The 19,683-nt window shown below is 36.5% G+C and overlaps 1 protein-coding gene across 8 annotated transcripts in view; it reads left to right on the top strand.

Annotated features, from left to right (window-relative positions):
- SLC4A4 (solute carrier family 4 member 4) overlaps nucleotides 1-19,683 on the top strand; it is a 354,218-nt gene that overhangs the window by 277,792 nt on the left and 56,743 nt on the right. For all 8 annotated transcript variants that reach the window (XM_086704881.1, XM_086704885.1, XM_086704880.1 and 5 more), the window contains 2 exons: nucleotides 2,750-2,820; nucleotides 17,804-17,995. In XM_086704881.1, the coding sequence (XP_086561007.1) occupies nucleotides 2,750-2,820; nucleotides 17,804-17,995 (263 nt within the window). The remainder of the gene's footprint in view (nucleotides 1-2,749; nucleotides 2,821-17,803; nucleotides 17,996-19,683) is intronic.

Below are 19,683 nucleotides of genomic sequence, written 5' to 3'. Positions count from 1 at the left end.
ATGTAAGAAAATGTACTGTAGGCTTTTTAGAACAAAATAGTGCTAAAAATCTAGGTTTTGTTAACAAAAATGTACTAACATCTTCTTTCTTTTGGGAATGAACTCATGTTTGGTTTTATTGTTTGGGCCACACATCCTTTAGCCTATTTTGATTCTTTCTGTGACCTGTGCTGAAACAGAATAAGAAAACAGGTTGCGTGTGTGTTTTACAAGGAAATAGGGATGACCTAGCAGTAGATTAAAAGTTTAACAATTCTAGGGGCGCCTGGGTGGCGCAGTCGGTTGAGCGTCCGACTTCAGCCAGGTCACGATCTCGCGGTCCGTGAGTTCGAGCCCCGCATCAGGCTCTGGGCTGATGGCTCAGAGCCTGGAGCCTGTTTCTGATTCTGTGTCTCCCTCTCTCTCTGCCCCTCCCCCGTTCATGCTCTGTCTCTCTCTGTCCCCCCCCCCCAAAAAAAAAAAATAAACGTTGAAAAAAAAATTTTTTAAAAGTTTAACAATTCTAGAACCTTCAAAGATCAGAATGGATTCCAACATTGACGAAGACTAGGGCTCTAGCTAAATATTTTCTCCCTTTTATTTGTTTTCATTATTTCATTTCTTTTGCCTTTATCTGCCCTCATTCATTTGGAGTCATTAAATGTTCCCTATTCTAGCCTCATTTATTGACATTAAAAGATATTTTCATTTTATTGAGGTATAGTTGACAAAAGTATAATGTATTTAAAGTGTACAAATGATGATTTCATATATGTATACATTATGAAAGGATTCCCACCAAAGTTAACTAATACATCCATCACCTCTCATTTTTATTTTATTTTATTATTTTATTTTACTTCATTTTATTTTATTATTATACTTTATTTTATTATTTTATTTTATTTAGATCCTCAGACCTTATTCTTCTTATAACTAGAAGTTTGTATCCTTTTACTGACCTCTTTCTATTTCCCCATCCACCACCCCCTCCAGCCCCCAGCCCCTGGCAACCACCATTTTACTCTCTCTCTTTCTATGAGTTGTATTTACCTTTTATTTTTTTTAGCTTCTACCTATAACTGACACCATACAGTATTTGTCTTTGGCTGGCTTATTTCACTTAGCATAATGTCTTCCAGGTTCATCCATATTTTTGCAAATGGCAGGATTTCCTTTTTTTTTTTTTTTTTTTTTAAGGTTGAATAATAAATAAATATTTTTGAGTTCCTGTTAGTGCTGGACTAGGCAGATTCTGGGAAAAAGCAGTGAACAAGACATGCCCTTTCTGTTATGGATCTTATATTCTAAATTTCAACAACCAAATCTGTTTGTTTCTCGTTAAGAGCTTATGTTGGTAGGAACTAAAATACGGCAAACTAAAAGGATAGTCTAGGGGCTTGGGGGCAGGAGGGGGCAGGCAAGAGGGGACCAAATAATAGTAGTTTGGATGTTAAATGTGATGCTCAAAGACAAAAACCTAAATGTCATTTTACAATATCTCCATAAATTAGGGATATTCTCTCAGTAACGATTTTATAATACATAAAACTTCAGGGGCACCTGGATGCTCAGTCAGTTAAGTATCCGACTCTTGATTTTGGCTCAGGCCATGATCTCACAGTTCTTAGGGTTGAGCCCTGCATCAGGCTCTGCACTGGGCACGGAGCCTGTTTGAGATTCTCTCTCTCTCTCTCTCTCTCTCTCTCTCTCACTCTCACTCTCTCTCTCTCTCTGCCCCTCCCTACTCTCTCTCAAAATAAATAAACAAACATTTTAAACAAAAACCAAAACAAAACAATCAGAGTTCCTGGATAGCTCAGTCAGTTAAGCATCAGATGCTTGGTTTCAGCTCAGGTCATGATCTCATGGTTCCTGAGTTCAAGCCCTGTGTCAGGCTCCTTACTGGGACCCTGCTTGGGATTCTCTCTCTCTCCCTCCCTTTCTCTCTGTCCCTCCCCCACTCACACTCTTTCTCTCAAAATAAATAAATAAACTTTAAAAAAACAAAACAAAAAACTCATGCAATAGGAAAAAGGCTTATTTGATAAAAAGTTTTAATTATAGAACACCTTAAATAATATGTTTTAATTTTAGTTTCAAAAATTTTAAAATAATGAAATATTTCCAGGAAGAGAGTTGGTTTAATAAATAAGTCACATTCCTCAAAAAGCAACCTCTTAATAAATTTACAAATCATGGCAAATTTTGTGATAATAATTTTAAAAATTAGATTAAACATTTATTACCATTATATTTATATAGTTTATTATGTGTTTGAAAGACTTTTTGTTTTCCCACATATTGCAAAGATATACTCTCTCATATGCAGTCCAGATTTTCAAAAATCCCAAATTAGTTACTTCTTAACCAGTGAAAATCTACTTGTGAGATTTGACTGTACATGAAGCCCGTGATCAACTTACTCACTTACTAACATCCATTTTTCCACCAGACAAAATACAGTGAATGCTTTTTTAATAATGGAGAAGTTTTCTTTTTCTTTTTTTTTTTTTGAAACCTGAAACAAATTGTAATACCATTTCCTTAAATGTTTGCCATTGTTTCTTTTCAGATTAAAGTACAACAGATGTGTCTGAATCTTTGCTAATTTTATCTAGGTGAAAGGTGAATACAATTATAATAAAGAAAAATTCATTGTGCTTTATGGTGGTGTTGAAGACATTTTTCGTGCCTGGCCCAGCTTTTTTAGATTTTGAGTTATGAATTTAGGTCATTTTTATGGTAAAAGATTGTCTTTTTCTTACAGTTAATATCTCAATATCTAATGACACTACACCGGCTCCAGAGGATTGGCCAACTGTTTCTTCTACTGACATGGTAAGTGACTTAATATTTCAAACCACTTGTGTATTGTATAATCTAATTATAATATTCATAACATGATGTCTCCTACCCTTTAGCAACCTGAACATGAACACAACTTCAATAATCAGTGATAGCAGGACAGAAAAAAACACTCTCCTTGCTGTAGTCAGCCTTTTTTTTCTTCTCTTCTCTTCTCTTCTCTTCTCTTCTCTTCTCTTCTCTTCTCTTCTCTTCTCTTCTCTTCTCACTGTAGTGAATATTTACTCCTACAGCATGCTTTTTAAACCTTCTTAGGAATTTAACTACTATATCCATTCATTGTCACCTTGAAATATTTTCACAAGGAAAAGTGAAAGAAGTCAAAAAAGAGAGCATGGTATCCTCTGTGTTTTAGTATGATTAAAAGTTTTCTGACTACCAAATGGTGTTGTATTCTCCTCACTAAGGGTGATTGTAGCAGGACATTTCCCCTGTCACTTAGAAAGGACTGTGCCTCTGTCACATGATATCCTTTCCCATGGCTTGTAACCAAGAATCTTTAAAAGACTAGAACTAAGCTTTAAAAATGAGCTGTTTTGCATGGAAGGTCACACACTGGAAGGAGACTTTGTTTTGAAGAAAAAAGGAAAAGTGCTATTTCAGACTTCTAATTGTGTTCCTTCTATGCTGGATATGGAATCTTACCAAAGAATATCAATCTCTCGGTTATAAAGACAGAAACCATAATACCTTGTATTGATAGAGTGCGCATCTCTCAGGAGACCAAAACAGTTCTGCAGATATTATGTAATGAGTGCCCACAACACCCTTTCAAAGATGATGTTTTGTATCTTTCCTGGGCAACTCTCACTTGACCCTGTTTCTCTCTTGTTTTCATATTCTGTGGCTCTCTTGACTTTTTTCCTTACTGTTAAAGCTGTCTCTGATTTCCTCCAAACTTTGCCTCTTTATTTGGGTTTGATTATAAATGTGTGTGTGTGTGTGTGTGTGTGTGTGTGTGTGTGTGTGTGTGTGTGTCTGTGTGTGTGTGAGAGAGAGAGAGAGAGAGAGAGAGATGTATATATGTTTTAAAAGCCACATGCAGAAAAGAGACCAATTGTCAGTCTTTGAGCCAGCCATCCTATTGCCTAAAATAATTTGATTAAAATACAGAGAAAAACAGTTCCTTCTAGACTTTAAATAATTTTAATTAAAGTCTAATTAAAAATTTAAAACATATATAATTAATTAAAACCATAAGTTAATTTGCAATAAAAATTAATGAAACACTTCCACTGACTTAAAAAGAGATTATTTCCAACTTAATTCTTTTTGTAACTAATCAAGGAAAGCTTTAGAATTAATGAATTTTTAAGCCCTGTCTTTGGGCAAAATTCTGGAGTGACTCTAGTAATTGATATGTAATTATAATAAGATGTCACTATAAGATTTATGGAAAACAAATGGAAGTTGTTGTTGACTTCTGGTATGACTATGATAGAGGATATAAAGGCACAATAGTGATTACAATTGAGCTACCATTTATAGGGCATCTAGTAGAGAGACCAGGTGTCTTATACGTATTATAACCGTTAACACAAACTACCAGGTGTAATTATGTTCATTTTATAGATGAGAGAAACTGCAGCTTTAGAAGGTAAATCACCTTTCATGGTCTAGGTCACATAGCCATAAATTATTAAAATAAAGATTTCAACTGAAATCTGAGTGGTTTTAAGACCTGTGATATTTCTAGTATGCCATGATACTTCAGTGTTTGCAAGTAGAAATGTTTACCCTTTCAGTTCTTACGAATGCTGTATGCTCCAGGGCAATAGTCCCCTTAGTTGCACACCTTAATTAAAATGTTAGGTTGCTATGTTCTTCTCTAGAGAAGAAATTAGGAAAAAATGTGTGTATATGTGTGTATGTATATAATCATGAAGGACAACTTTTATTCTGTCCTTCATTTTTCCTTTTCTATCCGTATCAGTGCTTTTAGGTATACTTTGCATAGATACATGCACACATAAATACATACACGCAATTTGTATTTATATGAGATCAGAAATGAATATTAAAGAGGTAATATGATTTATTATCACCAGCAATAACTACCACTTGTTGAGCACCTACTAGGGGCCAGGCTCTTCATATGACCTGTCTAGAATCCTCACAATAACTTTTAAGTCACTTATGTTACCTGTATTTTATGGATGAAACAGAACCTTAGAAAGGTTAACTGTGCCTATCGTCAGTATACATAAAATCAGGATTTGAACTCCGGGCTTTCAAATTCCAGAATCTGCCTATTCCCATTACTTGAGGAATCAGAATAGTGTCTCATGTAGAAGGACTTACAGGTGGTGAGTTCTGTCATACTGCCCCTTTTCAAATTCAGGGCTCCACTATTGAATAGGTTGTGGTAGCTTCTCATTTTCCCATTTGTAAAATGGTGATGATCATAGTACTTTATCTCAAAGATGCTATAAAAGCCAAGGGAGTAAATAGGCAGGACTTAGCTTAGTGGCTGGTACATACTCATCTCTCCATTCAAGTTAGATATTGTTATTATTCTATTTAGGTATTACAATCATTCCACTAGGCCATGTTGCTGCCGTAACTCAGGTTGGTGGAGAAAAGAAGTTGGATGCCACTGCTCTGACAGGGGACTGGGCCCTCTCTGTGTTTGGCCATGCTAACTCTGCTCAATCTTTCCTGGGACATCCAGTCGTCAAGGATTTAATTTCCTTCTTTTATCCAGCCATAATTATATTATGAAAGCAAGGGCTGTAAAAGTGACATGCCACCCTGGGGCACCAGCAAGGCTCCCTGTCACAAGGCTCAGAGTATACTCTGTCAGAGGAGGGAAGGCATTTTCTCTTCCGCTTCATTAGCATGAAGACAGCTTTTTTTTCTTCATAGTAGTATGGGAGTGTTTTCAGGGGGAAAGAGCAGGAAAAATGGGACATTAGAGCGTTTAGACAGATTGAAGCTCTAGAATAACCATCCCTCAAGATGAAAAGGCAGGTTTTCCATCATTTCTATTCATTGTTGGAATCCTGTGTCTTTAATTCTTCTCACCTTCACCAGTGTTCCTGTAGATTTATTGGTGGGCATATCCCCTCAGCCTGCAGACAAAATTCTGTTAAAAGTTCCTATAAAACTCTGAGACCAGCCACAGCCTCTCCAACTGTATCAACACAATGAGCCTTAGAGTCGGCTGGCTTCCACTTATCCACTCTCAGAGGGAGAGACCAGATTCCATAGTCGAACATCAGGGCTTTTCCAGGGAGGTGACTGAATACATTACTTTTTGTTTTTCACATTAGATTCTTTTTTAAAAATGATTATCAAATTGAGGTATACTTTAAAACATAAAGTTCCCACATGTTCAGTGCAATGAATTTTGGTACTTTATATACTCATGTAATCATCACCCAAAACAAGATGCATGTAGAACGTTGCCATTATCCCAGAAAGTCCCATGGGGACTGCTCTGTGTCTTGTTTATGCCTAAGCTTCTGAGCCATGGGAGACCTTTCTTTGCCCAACTGCTCTGCCCCAGCCTTCAGAGGGAAGAAACCTTAGCCCTTTCAGGAGTACCTGAATGCCTCAAAGGGCTTTTTCTCCACTCTTCTGTCCTGCTTCCCATCTTAGGAAGTGGATTTCTTGCATTTGGTAGGGACTCTGTCTAAGGGATTTCTCTCAGCTCTCCTAACATCCTACCTTTTTGTACAACCTGTGCACCTTGGCAAAGACGATGAGAAAGTTTGGTGGATGGATGCAGGCTCAGTCTAACACCGAGGGCTCCTTGGAATTCTGGTCTGTCACCCCAGTCTTCATGTAGCCATTTAAAACTCATTAAAGATTTGGCTTATTTCTCCATACCTCCATCTACGGTAGATTTATCTTCCACAGGCCACTCTGGCAGGCATATGCAGCCATGGATTTTTTTTCTCTCTTCCAGGAAGATCTTGTAACTTATTAGAATTTATTCAAGTTTGTATATATCCTCATATCTCTGACAGATTTTTAAAAACTATGATTTTTTTTTTTTACCTTATCCAGATTGGTTGGATAGGTTGGAAGTGACTCTTTCTTTCTTTCTTTTTTTTTTTAAGTTTTTCTTTAAATTTTAGTGAGTTAACATGCAGTGTAATATTAGTTTCAGGTGTACAATATGGTGATTCAGCACTTCCATGCATCACCCTGTGCTCATCATGACAGGTGCATTCCTTAATCCCCATCACCTGTTTAACCCGTTCCCCCCACCCACCTCCCCTCTGGTGGCCATCAGCTTGTTCTCTATAGCTAAGAGTCTGTTTCTTGGTTTACCCTCCCTCTTTTTTCCTCTTTTGCTTGTTTGTTTTGTTTCTTAAATTCCACATATTGAGTGAAATCATATGGTATTTCTCTTTCTCTGACTGACTTATTTTGCTTAACATAATGCTCTATCTCCCTCCATTGTCCCAAATAGCAAGATTTTGTTCCCAAATAGCAAGATTTCGTTCTTTTTTATGTCTGAGTAATACTCCATTGTATATACATACACCACTTCTTTATCCATTCATCAGTCGATGGACACTTCGGTTGTTTCCATAATTTGGTTATTGTCGATAATGCTTCTATCATTCTATAAATATCTATATTTATAGATATAAATATAAATATCTGGGTGCATGTATCTCTTTGAATTAGTACTTTTGTATTCTTTGGGTAAATTCCTAACAGTGCAGTTGCTGAATCATAGAGTAGTTTTATTTTTAACTTTCTGAGGAACCTCCATACTATTTTCCAGAGTGGCTGCACCAGTTTGCATTGCCACCAACAGTTCAAGAGGTTCCCCTTTCTCCACACCCTCACCAACATTTGTTGTTTCATCTGTTCATTTTAGTCATTCTGACAGGTATGAGGTGATATCTCATTGGTTTTGATTTGCATTTCCCTGATGATGAGTGATGTTGGGTATCTTTTTATGGGTCTATTGGCTGTCTGTATATCTTCTTTGGAAAAGTGTCTATAATGTCTTCTTCCCATTTTTTAACTGGATTATTTGTTTTTTGGGTATTAATTTTGATAATGTCTTTATAGATTTTGGATACCCTTTATCAGATATATCGTTTGCAAATATCTTCTCCCATTTCATAGGCTGCCTTTTACTTTTGCTGATTGTTCCCTTTGCTGTGCAGAAGGCTTTTATTTTGATAAAGTCCCAATAGTGTTGTTTTGCTTTTGTTTCCCTTGCCTTAGGAGACCTATCTAGAAAGAAGTTTCTATGGTTGATGTCAAAGGGGTTACTTATTGCCTGTGTTCTCCTCTAAGATTTTGATGGTTTCCAGTCTCACATTTAGGTCTTCAATCCATTTTGAATTTATTTTTGTATACGGTGTAAGAAAGTGGTCCAGTTTCAGTCTACCTTCTATATATTAATCACAAGTAGAAAACCAATTAGTTTTGATATTTCACAATAACACATACAACTCTAGACAACACAGCTCAAATGTATCCTGTAGTTCATAAAGTAAGTTGAAAATTACTATAAATTTGCTTACCCACTGCAGGGAAAAACCCCTAAATGAGTACATTAACTACTTAACCTTGAGACTTCTTTCTGTAGCATTACCTTCATTTATATTTATTTCAAAAGGTGCATGCATACTTTATTAGTTGATACTAAAGAGAGCAATACAAAAATCTTCCATTTTATTTACTTTATTATTTTATTTTATTTTTTTGCTTATTGTGTAACCTAGTGAAGCATATCATGTCTAATGGAGATGCTGTTAATCAAGAAACTGAGAACTATTATTGTCTCATAAATTCTGCTTGGCAGTCAGACATGGAAGCAAAAGTGCTTTCATTTGATGTACCTTCAGGGTGATTTTAGGAGTTAACATTCATTTTCATGGGAAATAGAATGTCATATTAATCTTCTTATGCGTAGCATCTTTGTGATTTTCTCTCACTGAGAAAGTCAAGTGCAAAAACCATTCTGTCCTTAAGTCCCCTTGAATATCACATGTTCCTACTTCTATTTATTTTTTAAAAATGTTTGTTTGTTTGTTTGTTTGTTTGTTTATTTTGGATGGAGAGATAGAGAGAGAGAGAAAGAGAGCCTGCACAAGCAGGAGAGGGGCAGAGAGAAAGGGAGACACACAATCTGAAGCAGGCTCCAGGCTCCGAGCTGTCAGTGCGGAGCCTGACACAGGGCTTGAACCTGTGAACTGTGAGATCATGATCTGAGCTGAAGTTGGATGCTTAACCAACTGAGCTACCCAGGTGCCCGTTCCTACTTTTAAAAATATAGAAAATTTAAAACATGCAGTGAACTACAGAGAATATTGTACAATGAACTTCCATATGCACATCACCTAGCTTCAATGATTGTCAACATTTTGCTCATCCTCTCTCACATATATATCTCCCCATTTTGTCTTTGGGGGAGGATCCTATAACATTTTAAATTTTAAAATTCATCCTTTGGTATACCTTATACGTTTAAGATTTACAAACAAATCCGTTCAGTGTAAACAGGATAATTCTCTGGAAAATGAAATTCAGAAAAATAGATTGATATCCCTTTTCACAAGATTGACCTCAGTTAAGATCCTCAGCAACTTGGTCACTTGGTCCCATTTCTCTTATATGTATATATATTTTTTTCTACCTGTTTACACAATCAGCCTTCTTTGGCTCACCTGGTCTACTCACTGTTGGTTTCTCCACATGGTAGGCACTCAATAAATTTTGAATAAAGAACTTGCTAGATAAGTGAATGAAGCATTGTAAGTCCCCAAATCAGCATCTTTGCTCATGGTATCTCCTTGTCTAATGCTTTACCACTTTGTTTCTGCCAATGCAGAGAGAAATACACATATAAAGCTTGTCGCTTTCATTCCCTTGGCTTTTGTTACTTTCTTTGTCATTCTTTTTTAGTTTTGTCCTTCTGCCACTCTTACTGTTCTCTTTACCCTTTGGAGTATGAGAGTTCTACAAGGACCAGTCTTTCTTTCAGGACTTAGTTTGAATTTTGTTTTCTCTGTGATCAATGAAACTGATTAGCTCTTTTTCTGATCTACTTACTAATCTCTATACTGTTCATTTAGACACTTTCTTGTACTGCCTTGCATAGTTAATATTTTAGCAAACATATTGTTTCTCCCAGGAACCTTTTAAAAATTGTTTTTGTTTTATTTTTCTTTATTGCTGCTGTCTTAACACTATCTTAGTTCCTTTATGTAACCAGGACCCAATGCATTTTGTTTTCTTTTGGCCACATTTTTCTATTTTCCACATGCTGCTATTGTTCAAAACAGCCTGTAGCTAACTGAAACAGCATCACCAGAGTTAGCAAACAAAACAAAAGACAGAGGGTCCCATTTACATTTGAATTTCAGGTAAATACCAAACAATTTTTTTAGTATAAATATGTCCCACATATTGCATGGGTCATACTTACACTAAAAATATTTTTCATTGTTTATCTGTATAACTGGGCATCCTGTAGTTTATCTGGCAACTTTAAATTGAAAGTTTATTTTACTTTAATTTTGTTCCCCAGATAAAAAGGGTAGATAAATTAGTAGATATCTTCCTTGAATATGTCAGATAGTTGGATCCTGATGAATGATTTAGGTTAGCTAAAATGTCTTTGGAAGCCTGGTGTATTGTAAATTGAACCCTGCCTCTGTCTTGGTCTGTTCTTTCTTAGTTTTTAGTGATACACAGTCCCTTTGGTGTTCGGGCTCTATACTTCTGTTATATCTAGCCTTTACCCATCCTGGTACAAAGAATTGCCGAAACCCTAATCAGTCTCTCTCTTACTTAATCTTTCACCTTCCTTTCTCCATTCTTGATTTTTTTTCCAGCATGCCCTTCTTCCTTCTACCCCCATAGCCTGGTTCTTTCTCATCTACCACAAACACCTCAGAAGTCCTCATCAGCCCTGAAGAACGTGCCTTGATTTTATAGTGCTCACATGCTCTAGCCTATCCTTTTGCTACTGTTTTTTTTTTTTTCGAAAGTATTCTGAAATTGCCATTTCAATTTTTCTGTTCTCCCTTATTTCTCAACTGAGTTCTCTCTTTTGAACACTCCCTCCAGTATTCAATATTTATTTTTAAGTAATGTCTACCCCAACATGGGGCTTGAACCTACAACCCTGAGATGAAGAGTCACATGCTCTACTGACTGAGCCAGCCAGACCCCCCTAATTTTGGACATATTTTGAGATCATTTTTTGCCGTAATGTGACCTGTGAGAAAGAGGAATTAACGATGACTTCAGGGTTCTCTGTTTTTAGAATCTAGAAGGATGAATTTGCTATTAACAGAGATAGGCAAGATCCTAGGGGAAGCAAGATTTAAGGAAGGATGAGGAGTTAGTTTTGAACATGTTAAATTTATTTTATTTTATTTCATTTCATTTTATTATTATTTTTTAACATTTATTCATATTTGAGAGACAGAGACAGAATGCAAGCAGGGGAGGAGCAGAGAGAGAGAGAGAGAGAGAGAGAGAGAATCCTAAGTGGGCTCCAGACTTTGAGCTATCAGCACAGAGCCTGACACCGGCTCAAACCCATGAACCATGAGATCCTGAGCCGAAGTAAGATGCTTAACCGACTGAGCCACCCAAGCACCCTGAATGTGTTAAATTTAAAACGCCCATGAGGATTCAAACAGGGATATAGTTTACTAAGAAGTAGTTACAAAACAACGAATCTCTCTGAATTGGGGAACATTTGCTGATGAGTTAACAAATCATCGTTAGCCTTGCAGTCATGAATTTGCTCTTAGAATAAATGAAAATTGGAGTGCAGCTGACATACATAGAGCATGGCGTACTATGATGATGGAATAACCTCACTTATAAAAGCACCAGAGCAGTAACATCTGAAGCGTCTTTGCTTCACTGCTTCCTCTGAGGTTCTAATGAAATCTGTGGTTGCTTTTCCCAGATAAATATACATGCAAACAATGTTTTACATGATATTTCAGGGGACTCAAGGATTTCTTTCTTCTTGGGTCACTTAACATCTGTGCTGGACGTGTCCAACACAGTATTTGCCCTCTTTTAGGAGCCAGTGTTATTTGGTTGTGTGTTTTTTACCATGACTTTCTAAGCAGTAATCAGAGTGGTTTGCATGTGAAGAGTACTATTTATGTTAGAGCATTTTCCGAAGCTATGATCACCGTGACCTTTATGGTACTCTTTTGCAGCTATCCTATCAGCAGTTGCACAGGAAAGTGAAGTTAATTTTTTTTTCTGGTTTCCAATTAAATCGTGGTAGAGATGAGATTGAAGCCCATGAGGGTATTTTCTCAGTCTCTTGCTTTGATGTATGTTCAGTATTTCCTTCAAATTAATTCTTCGGGAGTTGCATGAACCTGGAGAAGAATCATTTACCTGTTTTTGCTTTTTCTATGACTTACCACAGTTTGAAAATTACAAATGATCAAAACCAAAGCTGGAGTTTTTTTGCCATTTTTTTAAATTTAAATTTTAGCTAACATACAGTGCAATATTGGCTTCAGGAGTAGAACTCAGTGATGAATCACTAATATACAACACCCAGTGCTCTTCAAAACAAGTGCCCTCCCTAGTAACCATCACCCATCTAGCCCATCTCCCACCCACCTCCCTCCATGAACCCATAGTTTGTATTCTATCATTAAGAGTCTCTTGTGGTTTGTTTCCCTCTCTTCTCTCCCCTTCTTGCCATATGTTCATCTGTTTTGTTTCTTAAATTCCATATGTGAGTGAAATCATATGGTATTTGTCTTTCTCTAACTGACTTATTTTGGTTAGCATAATACACTCTAGCTCCATCCATGTTATTGTAAATGGCAAGATTTTATTCTTTTTGATGGCTGAGTAATATTCTATTGTATATATGTACCATATCTTACTCATCCATTTATCAGTCGATGAATGGGCTGTCTCCATATTTTGACTGTTTTGGGTAATGTTGCTATAAACACTGGGGTGCATGTACCCCTTCAAATCTGTATTTTTGTATCCTTTGGGTAAATATCTAATAGTGCAATTCCTGGATCATAGGATAGTTCCATTTTTAGTTTCCTAGGGAACCTCCATACTGTTCTCCAGAGTGGCTTCACCAGTTTGCATTCCCACCAACAGTGCAAGAGAGTTCCCCTTTCTCTGCATCCTTGCCCACACCTGTTGTTTCTTGTGTTGTTAATTTTAACCATTCTGACAGGTATGTGGTGGTAACTCATCATAGTTTTGATTTGTATTTCCCTGATGATGAGTGATGTTGAGCATCTTTTCATGTGTCTGTTAGCCATCTGGATGTCTTTGGAAAAGTGTCTATTCAGGTCTTCTTATTTTATTTTTTTAACTCTCAAGTTAGTTAACATACAGTGTACTCCTGGCTTCAGGAGTAGAATCCAGTGGTTCATCGCCTACATATAACACCCAGCGCTCATCCAAATAACTGCCCTCCTTAATGTCCACCACCCATTTTCAACACCCCCCCTACCCCCATCAACCCTCAGTTTGTCTTCTGTATTTAAGAGTCTCTTATGGTTTGCCTCCCTCTCTGTTTTTATCTTATTTTTTCTTCCCTTCCTCTCTGATCATCCGTTAAGTTTCTTAAATTCCACATATGAGTGAAATTATGTGATATCTGTCTTTCTCTGACTGACTATTCATGTCTTCTGCTCATTTCTTAACTGGGTTGTTTGGTTTTGGGGTGTTGAGTTTGATGTGTTCTTTATAGTTTTGGATACTAATCCTTTATCAGATATGTGATTTGCAAATAATCTTCTCCCATTATGTAGGCTGCCTTTTAGTTTTGTTGTTTCCTTCACTATACAGAAGCTTTTTATCTTGATGAAATCCCAATACTTTGTGTTTGCTTTTGTTTCCCTTGCCTTTGGTGACATATCTAGTAAGAAGTTGTTCTGGCCAAGGTCAAAGAAGTTGCTGCCTTTGTTCTCCTCTGGGATTTTGTTGGTTTCCTATCTCACATTTAGGTCTTTTATCCATTTTGAATTTATTTTTGTGGATGGTCTAAGAAAGTGGTCCAGTTTCATTCTTCTGCATGTCACCATCCAGTTTTCCTAGCACCATTTGTTGAAGAGACTGCCTTTTTCCATTGGATATTCTTTCCTGCTTTGTTGAAGATTAGTTGACCATATAGTTGGGGGTCCATTTCTGGGTTTTCTGTTCTGTTCCATTGATCTATATGTCTGTTTTTGTGCCAGAGTCATACTGTCTTGATGATTGCAGCTTTGTAATTAGCTTGAAGTCTGGAATCGGGATGTCTCCAGTTTTGCATTTCTTTTTCAGGATTGCTTTGGCTATTTGGCATCTTTTGTTGGTTCCATACAAATTTTAGGATTGTTTGTTATAACTCTGTAAAGAATGTTGGTGGTATTTTGATAGGGATTTGCATTAAATGTGCAGATTGCTTTGGATAGTATAGACAGTTTAACAATGTTTGTTCTTCCAATCCATGAGCATGGAATGCTTTTCCATTTCTTTGTGTCCTCTACAATTTCTTTCATAAGTGTTCTGTAGTTTTCAGAGTATAGATATTTTACCTGTTTAGTTGGGTTTATTCTTAGGTATCTTATTGTTTTTGGTGCAATTGCAAATGGGATCCATTCCTTGATTTCTTTTTCTGCTGCTTCATTATTAGTGTATATAAATGCAATTGGTTTCTGCACATTGATTGTATATCCTGCAACTTTGTTGAATTCATGTATTGGTTCTAGAAATTTTTGGGTGGGGTCTTAAAAAAATTTTACAGTGAATCAACCAGCATCAATAACACTACCCATGAAATAATAATACAAATATAAAAAAATACAAATCAACTAAAAATGTGTAATGTACTAATATGATGAAACATGAAAGATTTATTTATAAGGATAGTAGAAAGTAATATAGGAGTCTTAGGCAAGAAATTAAACCAGGGCAGATACTTTTTCTGTAAAGGATCAGATAGTATACTTTTTAGGATTTATGGGTCAGATATCTGGTCTTTGTTGAAATTACTCAGCATTGCAGTTGTAGCACAAATGTAGTAATGAACATTATGTAAAGAAATGAGCATTACTGTGTTTAAGTAAAACTTTATTTATAAAAACAGGAGTCAGGCTGAGTTTGGCCTATGGGATATAGTTTGTTCAGTCCTGGATTAAACTACTCATGGTAATTTCAAATAAATTATAATTATAAATGATAGATATAGATAGGTGACTTTTAATGAGACAGCATTGTTTTTAAAGTAACATTCCGCTCAGACTAAGCTAGAATTCCCAAGAGAGGGGACTCAGGGTCTGCCTTTAGGTGGACCAGGGGTAGTGAGAAAGTGCAGCCCAATCCCTCCTAAATACATAGGGCCGAATATCTCAGTTTTATCACAGTTTTAAATATTGGGGTTCCACATGAAAAGATATTTCACTGATAATAAAATTTGAAAACTATTGGATTATAGAAAGTAGTAACTAAAATCTGTAGTTTTCTTTTTTTATGTTCCCTTTACATAGGCAAAGCAGAGTGTACCTCTGAAGTAAAACATATCATTTTTACTGAAATGTGTATGTTTCATAGATAACAAAATGAGATATATTGGAGTAAAAAATAATAGAAATTGTATCTGTGATGATTAAATTATCAGATAATTATTTAAAATTCTACTTTGCGTATTTACATATATACACCACTAATAGATGACTAATGCTTTGTCTTAATGTCTAGTTTGTTTGTTATCTGAATCTTGCCTGAAGTTTTATGAAGTTAACCTTCAATGATACGAGTTTATGTAGAGTAATAACACTGAAGTAACACAGATAATATAGGTTCCTCTCCAGTGATGTTTAAATAGAATTATTTATTAGCTAGATTTAAAGTTTTATGGAAGTGGGAAAAGTGTATATATATACTGAGAGATCTGGACGTGCTGCCTAAACTTTATACTAAAGTCCTTAGATGGTTGGGAGGCTAAACTTTCTGTATGATGATATAGGGAATCATTTGAGGCCAAAAAAATAGTGATATTGGCATTTTGAGTTGATGTACATGAGAAAACATATCTATCATTTTATGTATATCTGTATATTTTTCACCTCAACCTGAATCTCTGTAAGAAAATCAATAAAAACTGTCTGTTGGGATTGATTGTCTTAACGCAGCTTACTTCCTTGGGCTATTAAAAAGGGTTCTGCTCATATTAAAGTGCTGAAATGATATTATGGTAAATTTACATAGGCAAATTTACAATGGTAAATTTTTGCTGATCTGAAAACAAAGAAATCTGTTACCTATTATGACCTCTAAACTTTAAATGTGTTCTTCTAAAAACATCCATATGCAGAAATCTGAAAAACAAGATGAGACATGATTAAATCACCTCTCAAAATTGGCATTTGATAAAAGAATAATTATGTGGTTCAGCTGTTTATAAGTTGAAGCTAATATAGAAAAAATATTTCAGGGAAAGACCTAGAGTTTATTTTTTTTATTGACTTATGTAAGCACTTTACCTTTTGAGCTCTATAAAAATATGAACAATTTCTGGTCCGAGATTCTTCTTTTGCACATGTGAACTTTTATGACTAGATTACTTACATCAAGAGAATTCATTGAATAGTAAAGAATGTTGATGATGAGTTTGGTATGAGGTAGAACTCTTGCTTCCAAAGGACAGGAGAAATTTATCTTTCCCTATTTATTTGCAAGGTATTCTCAAATAAACCTTCTGTTAGCACATGACATACTCATTAGCCCTGGACCTAAGAGAAAGTTCAGGATCACAGTGCTGGCAGATTCAGTGTCTGATGAGGACCCACACACTTCCTGGTTCATAGACAGCCTTCTTCTCATTGTGTCTTCATATGGCAGATGAGACAAGGGAGCTCTCTGGGGTCTGTTTTATAAAAACATGAATCTCATTCATAAAGACATCATTCTCATGGCCTAATCATTCTCATGGCCTAATCACTTCCCAAACAGCATCACGTATGATTTTCAACATATTTAGGGGAATTTTGTAGCACCACATTAGTGTTGGTCAGTAACTGGCTGCAAGAGGGCATAACATTTTAGGTGAGGTAGTTCTAATGTGACTGAAGGTCGTTCTCTAGAGAAGTAGGTAAGACTGGGAGCCGCTGGGGGATGAGTACCTTGGTCTAGTCCAGTGTGCTAGCAAAAGGATTCTCCTGCATATTAGAAACGGAAAATAGGAACAGGAGTTAGCTGTTCTCAAGAAGCACTGACAACATGACAGCAATTCATGAGATAGAAGAAAATTTGAAAGTTGACCCATGAGCTTGAGGTCATGTACCATAGGGATATGCCACACAGGACTCCAAAGCCCATTCTAGTATGTTCCAGTACTGGGTGTACATGCTGTTCACCTGAAGCCCACACGATAAAAAGTTCTATTTTATTAAGGTATTCAGTTGAAAAAGCAGGGACCATCAGTATTTTTTATAGTCTAATTCCTTAAATCACCAGTCTCTAGTTATTTAGAAAAGAAATAGCTCCTTGGGAAAGTGCTGGGTAGATGCATAGTTAAGCTAATATGACTTTTAGAGAGCATTAACCATAGGGCCGCTTGAATCCAAAGAAGCTGTGTATTGCAAAAGTAAGTACTTTTTAAACAATAAAGGTGTTTTAGAGAGTCTCACATTTTGAGACTTAGGATATTAATGTGTCTCAGTTTACTCTCAGGAAGGTTGACAGGAAAGACGGACTTTGTGGTTTGTTTCTGTTGAACAAATGGATGATTGTAGGGCTGTAGCCCAAACTAGGTAAGAGATGGCATCATTTTCATTGTGTTTTCAGTAATTGCTAGCCTCCTGGCCCCCCAGTACCAGTTATTCCATTAACCCTTCGTCAAGTTTCACCCTCCAGTGGTTACCCTCCAGCTGTTCTACAGAGACTTTCAGCCTAATCCCTACATAGCCCATCAAGTATCAAATGCTGCTTTTGATGCATTGGTGTTCTCTAGAAAAATGTTCATGTTTTTCTTCTTCAGTACCATAATGCTACCTTTGACTGGGCATTTTTGTCGACGAAGAAGTGTTTGAAATACGGAGGAAAGCTCGTGGGGAACAACTGTGATTTTGTTCCTGACATCACTCTCATGTCTTTCATCCTCTTCTTGGGCACCTACACCTCTTCTATGGCTCTGAAAAAATTCAAAACGAGTCGTTATTTTCCAACCACGGTAAGTACCTGAGCTTTAAATAACTTCCATTGAATTTACACAATAATACAATGTTTAATAATGAAAAAGTCACCTGTAATTCAACTTTTGCAATTTTGTGCATTTAAAAATTGATTTCCAGTCTTTGTCCATGTGCCTATTATGTATTTTTAACCTAATTATAGTCTGGCTTTGAAAAGCCTTCCATGGATAAATTCTGTCATAAATTCTATCATAATTCGTATTGTACTGAGGGGGAAAAGTGGGATGTACTTTAGTATCTAAAAATGCACGAGTAAGAAAAAAACCTGTTAAATCCATACTTTGAAAGTACATAAGCAAAAACTCTTCATATTAGTAACAGTTTTTATGTAGAATTTCTTGTTCATGAGCTGTACATGTAGTAATTTAGTAGTTGAATTATGGGCTGTGGGAGTAAACTTACACTGTGTCGTTACACCAGTATTGGTATAAGATACGAGCATCATCTGAGCCAAATTTTCCTTCCCATAATGATGAATGCTGTAGTACAGAAAAACAGATAATTGAGCTGGGTTGTGCAGACATCCTGTCTCCCCTTAATATGCTTGGGTGAACATAAAATCAAAACTGTGGTTCATGGAGGGACTACAAGATAAGACCAACATTTAGTTACTGGCGTTTTGTTTTTTTACCTGCAGAGTGAAACTAAGATAATCCTTTGCTTTGCAGTTCAGTTCTCAGTGTTTAAGATGTCAGTTTTTCTTAGGTAATCTTGATTATACCTGATTTTTATCAATGAGCTGCTCTAAGCAGCTAGAATCTCATGAAATCTCTCCCCTTGTGTTTTGTGTAGAAGTGGAAAGACTTTAGAAGACAAGAGATGCAGTTGCTGAAATTCCTTTCTTTCAATTCCTAGGAAATGAATCATCATATATTCACTTTCACGCAGGAAACTTTCTGACTTTTTCTTATAAAAACTGATTTTTCTTATAAAGTTGAAAATAAAGGGAAAGATTGATAACTGTTTTCGTCTGTTTGGGCTGCTATAACAAAATACCATAGACGGGTGACTTATAAACCACAACAATTTATTTCTCACGTTTTTGGAGGCTGGAAAGCCCAAGGTCAGGTACCAGCATGGTTGGGTAAAGGCCTTCCTCCTGGCTCATAGCCAGCACCTTTTCACTATGTTCAAACATGGAGGAAGGGCTAGGGCTCTCTTCGTGGCCTCTTTTATAAAAACATTAATCTTACTCATGAGGGCTCCACCCTCATGACCTAAGTACCTCCCTAAAGGCGCCACCTCCTAATACCATCTTTTTTTGGGGGGTTAGGATCTCAACATACAAATTTGAGGCGGACACAACACTGAGACCGTAGCAATAATGAAATGTCCCAAACTAGCTGGCCTAAGGAATGAAAAATCTCCACAAAGTCAAGGTGCCTGGGTGGCTCAGTCAGTTAAGTGTCCGACTTCAGCTCAGGTCATGATCTCATGGTTCCTGAGTTCGAGCCCTGCATCGGGCTCTCTGCTGAACGCTTGCTGAGAGCCTGGAGCCTGCTTCAGATTCTGTGTCTCCTTCTGTCTCTTCCCCACCTCTGCTCGCTCTCTGTCTCACTCTGTCTCTCAAAAATGTGAAAAAAAAAATTATAAGAAAAAAAAAGAAAAATCTCCACAAAGTGAAACATAGAAAGAAGCATTCAATTTAATGTGTCTAAAATGGGCA

The sequence above is a fragment of the Puma concolor genome, chromosome B1 (genome assembly GCF_028749965.1).
Source record: "Puma concolor isolate L17-30 chromosome B1, mPumCon1.1.hap2, whole genome shotgun sequence".
Lineage (NCBI taxonomy): Eukaryota > Metazoa > Chordata > Mammalia > Carnivora > Felidae > Puma > Puma concolor.
Note: the sequence above shows the minus strand (reverse complement) of the source record. Positions and strands in the feature narration are given on the sequence as shown.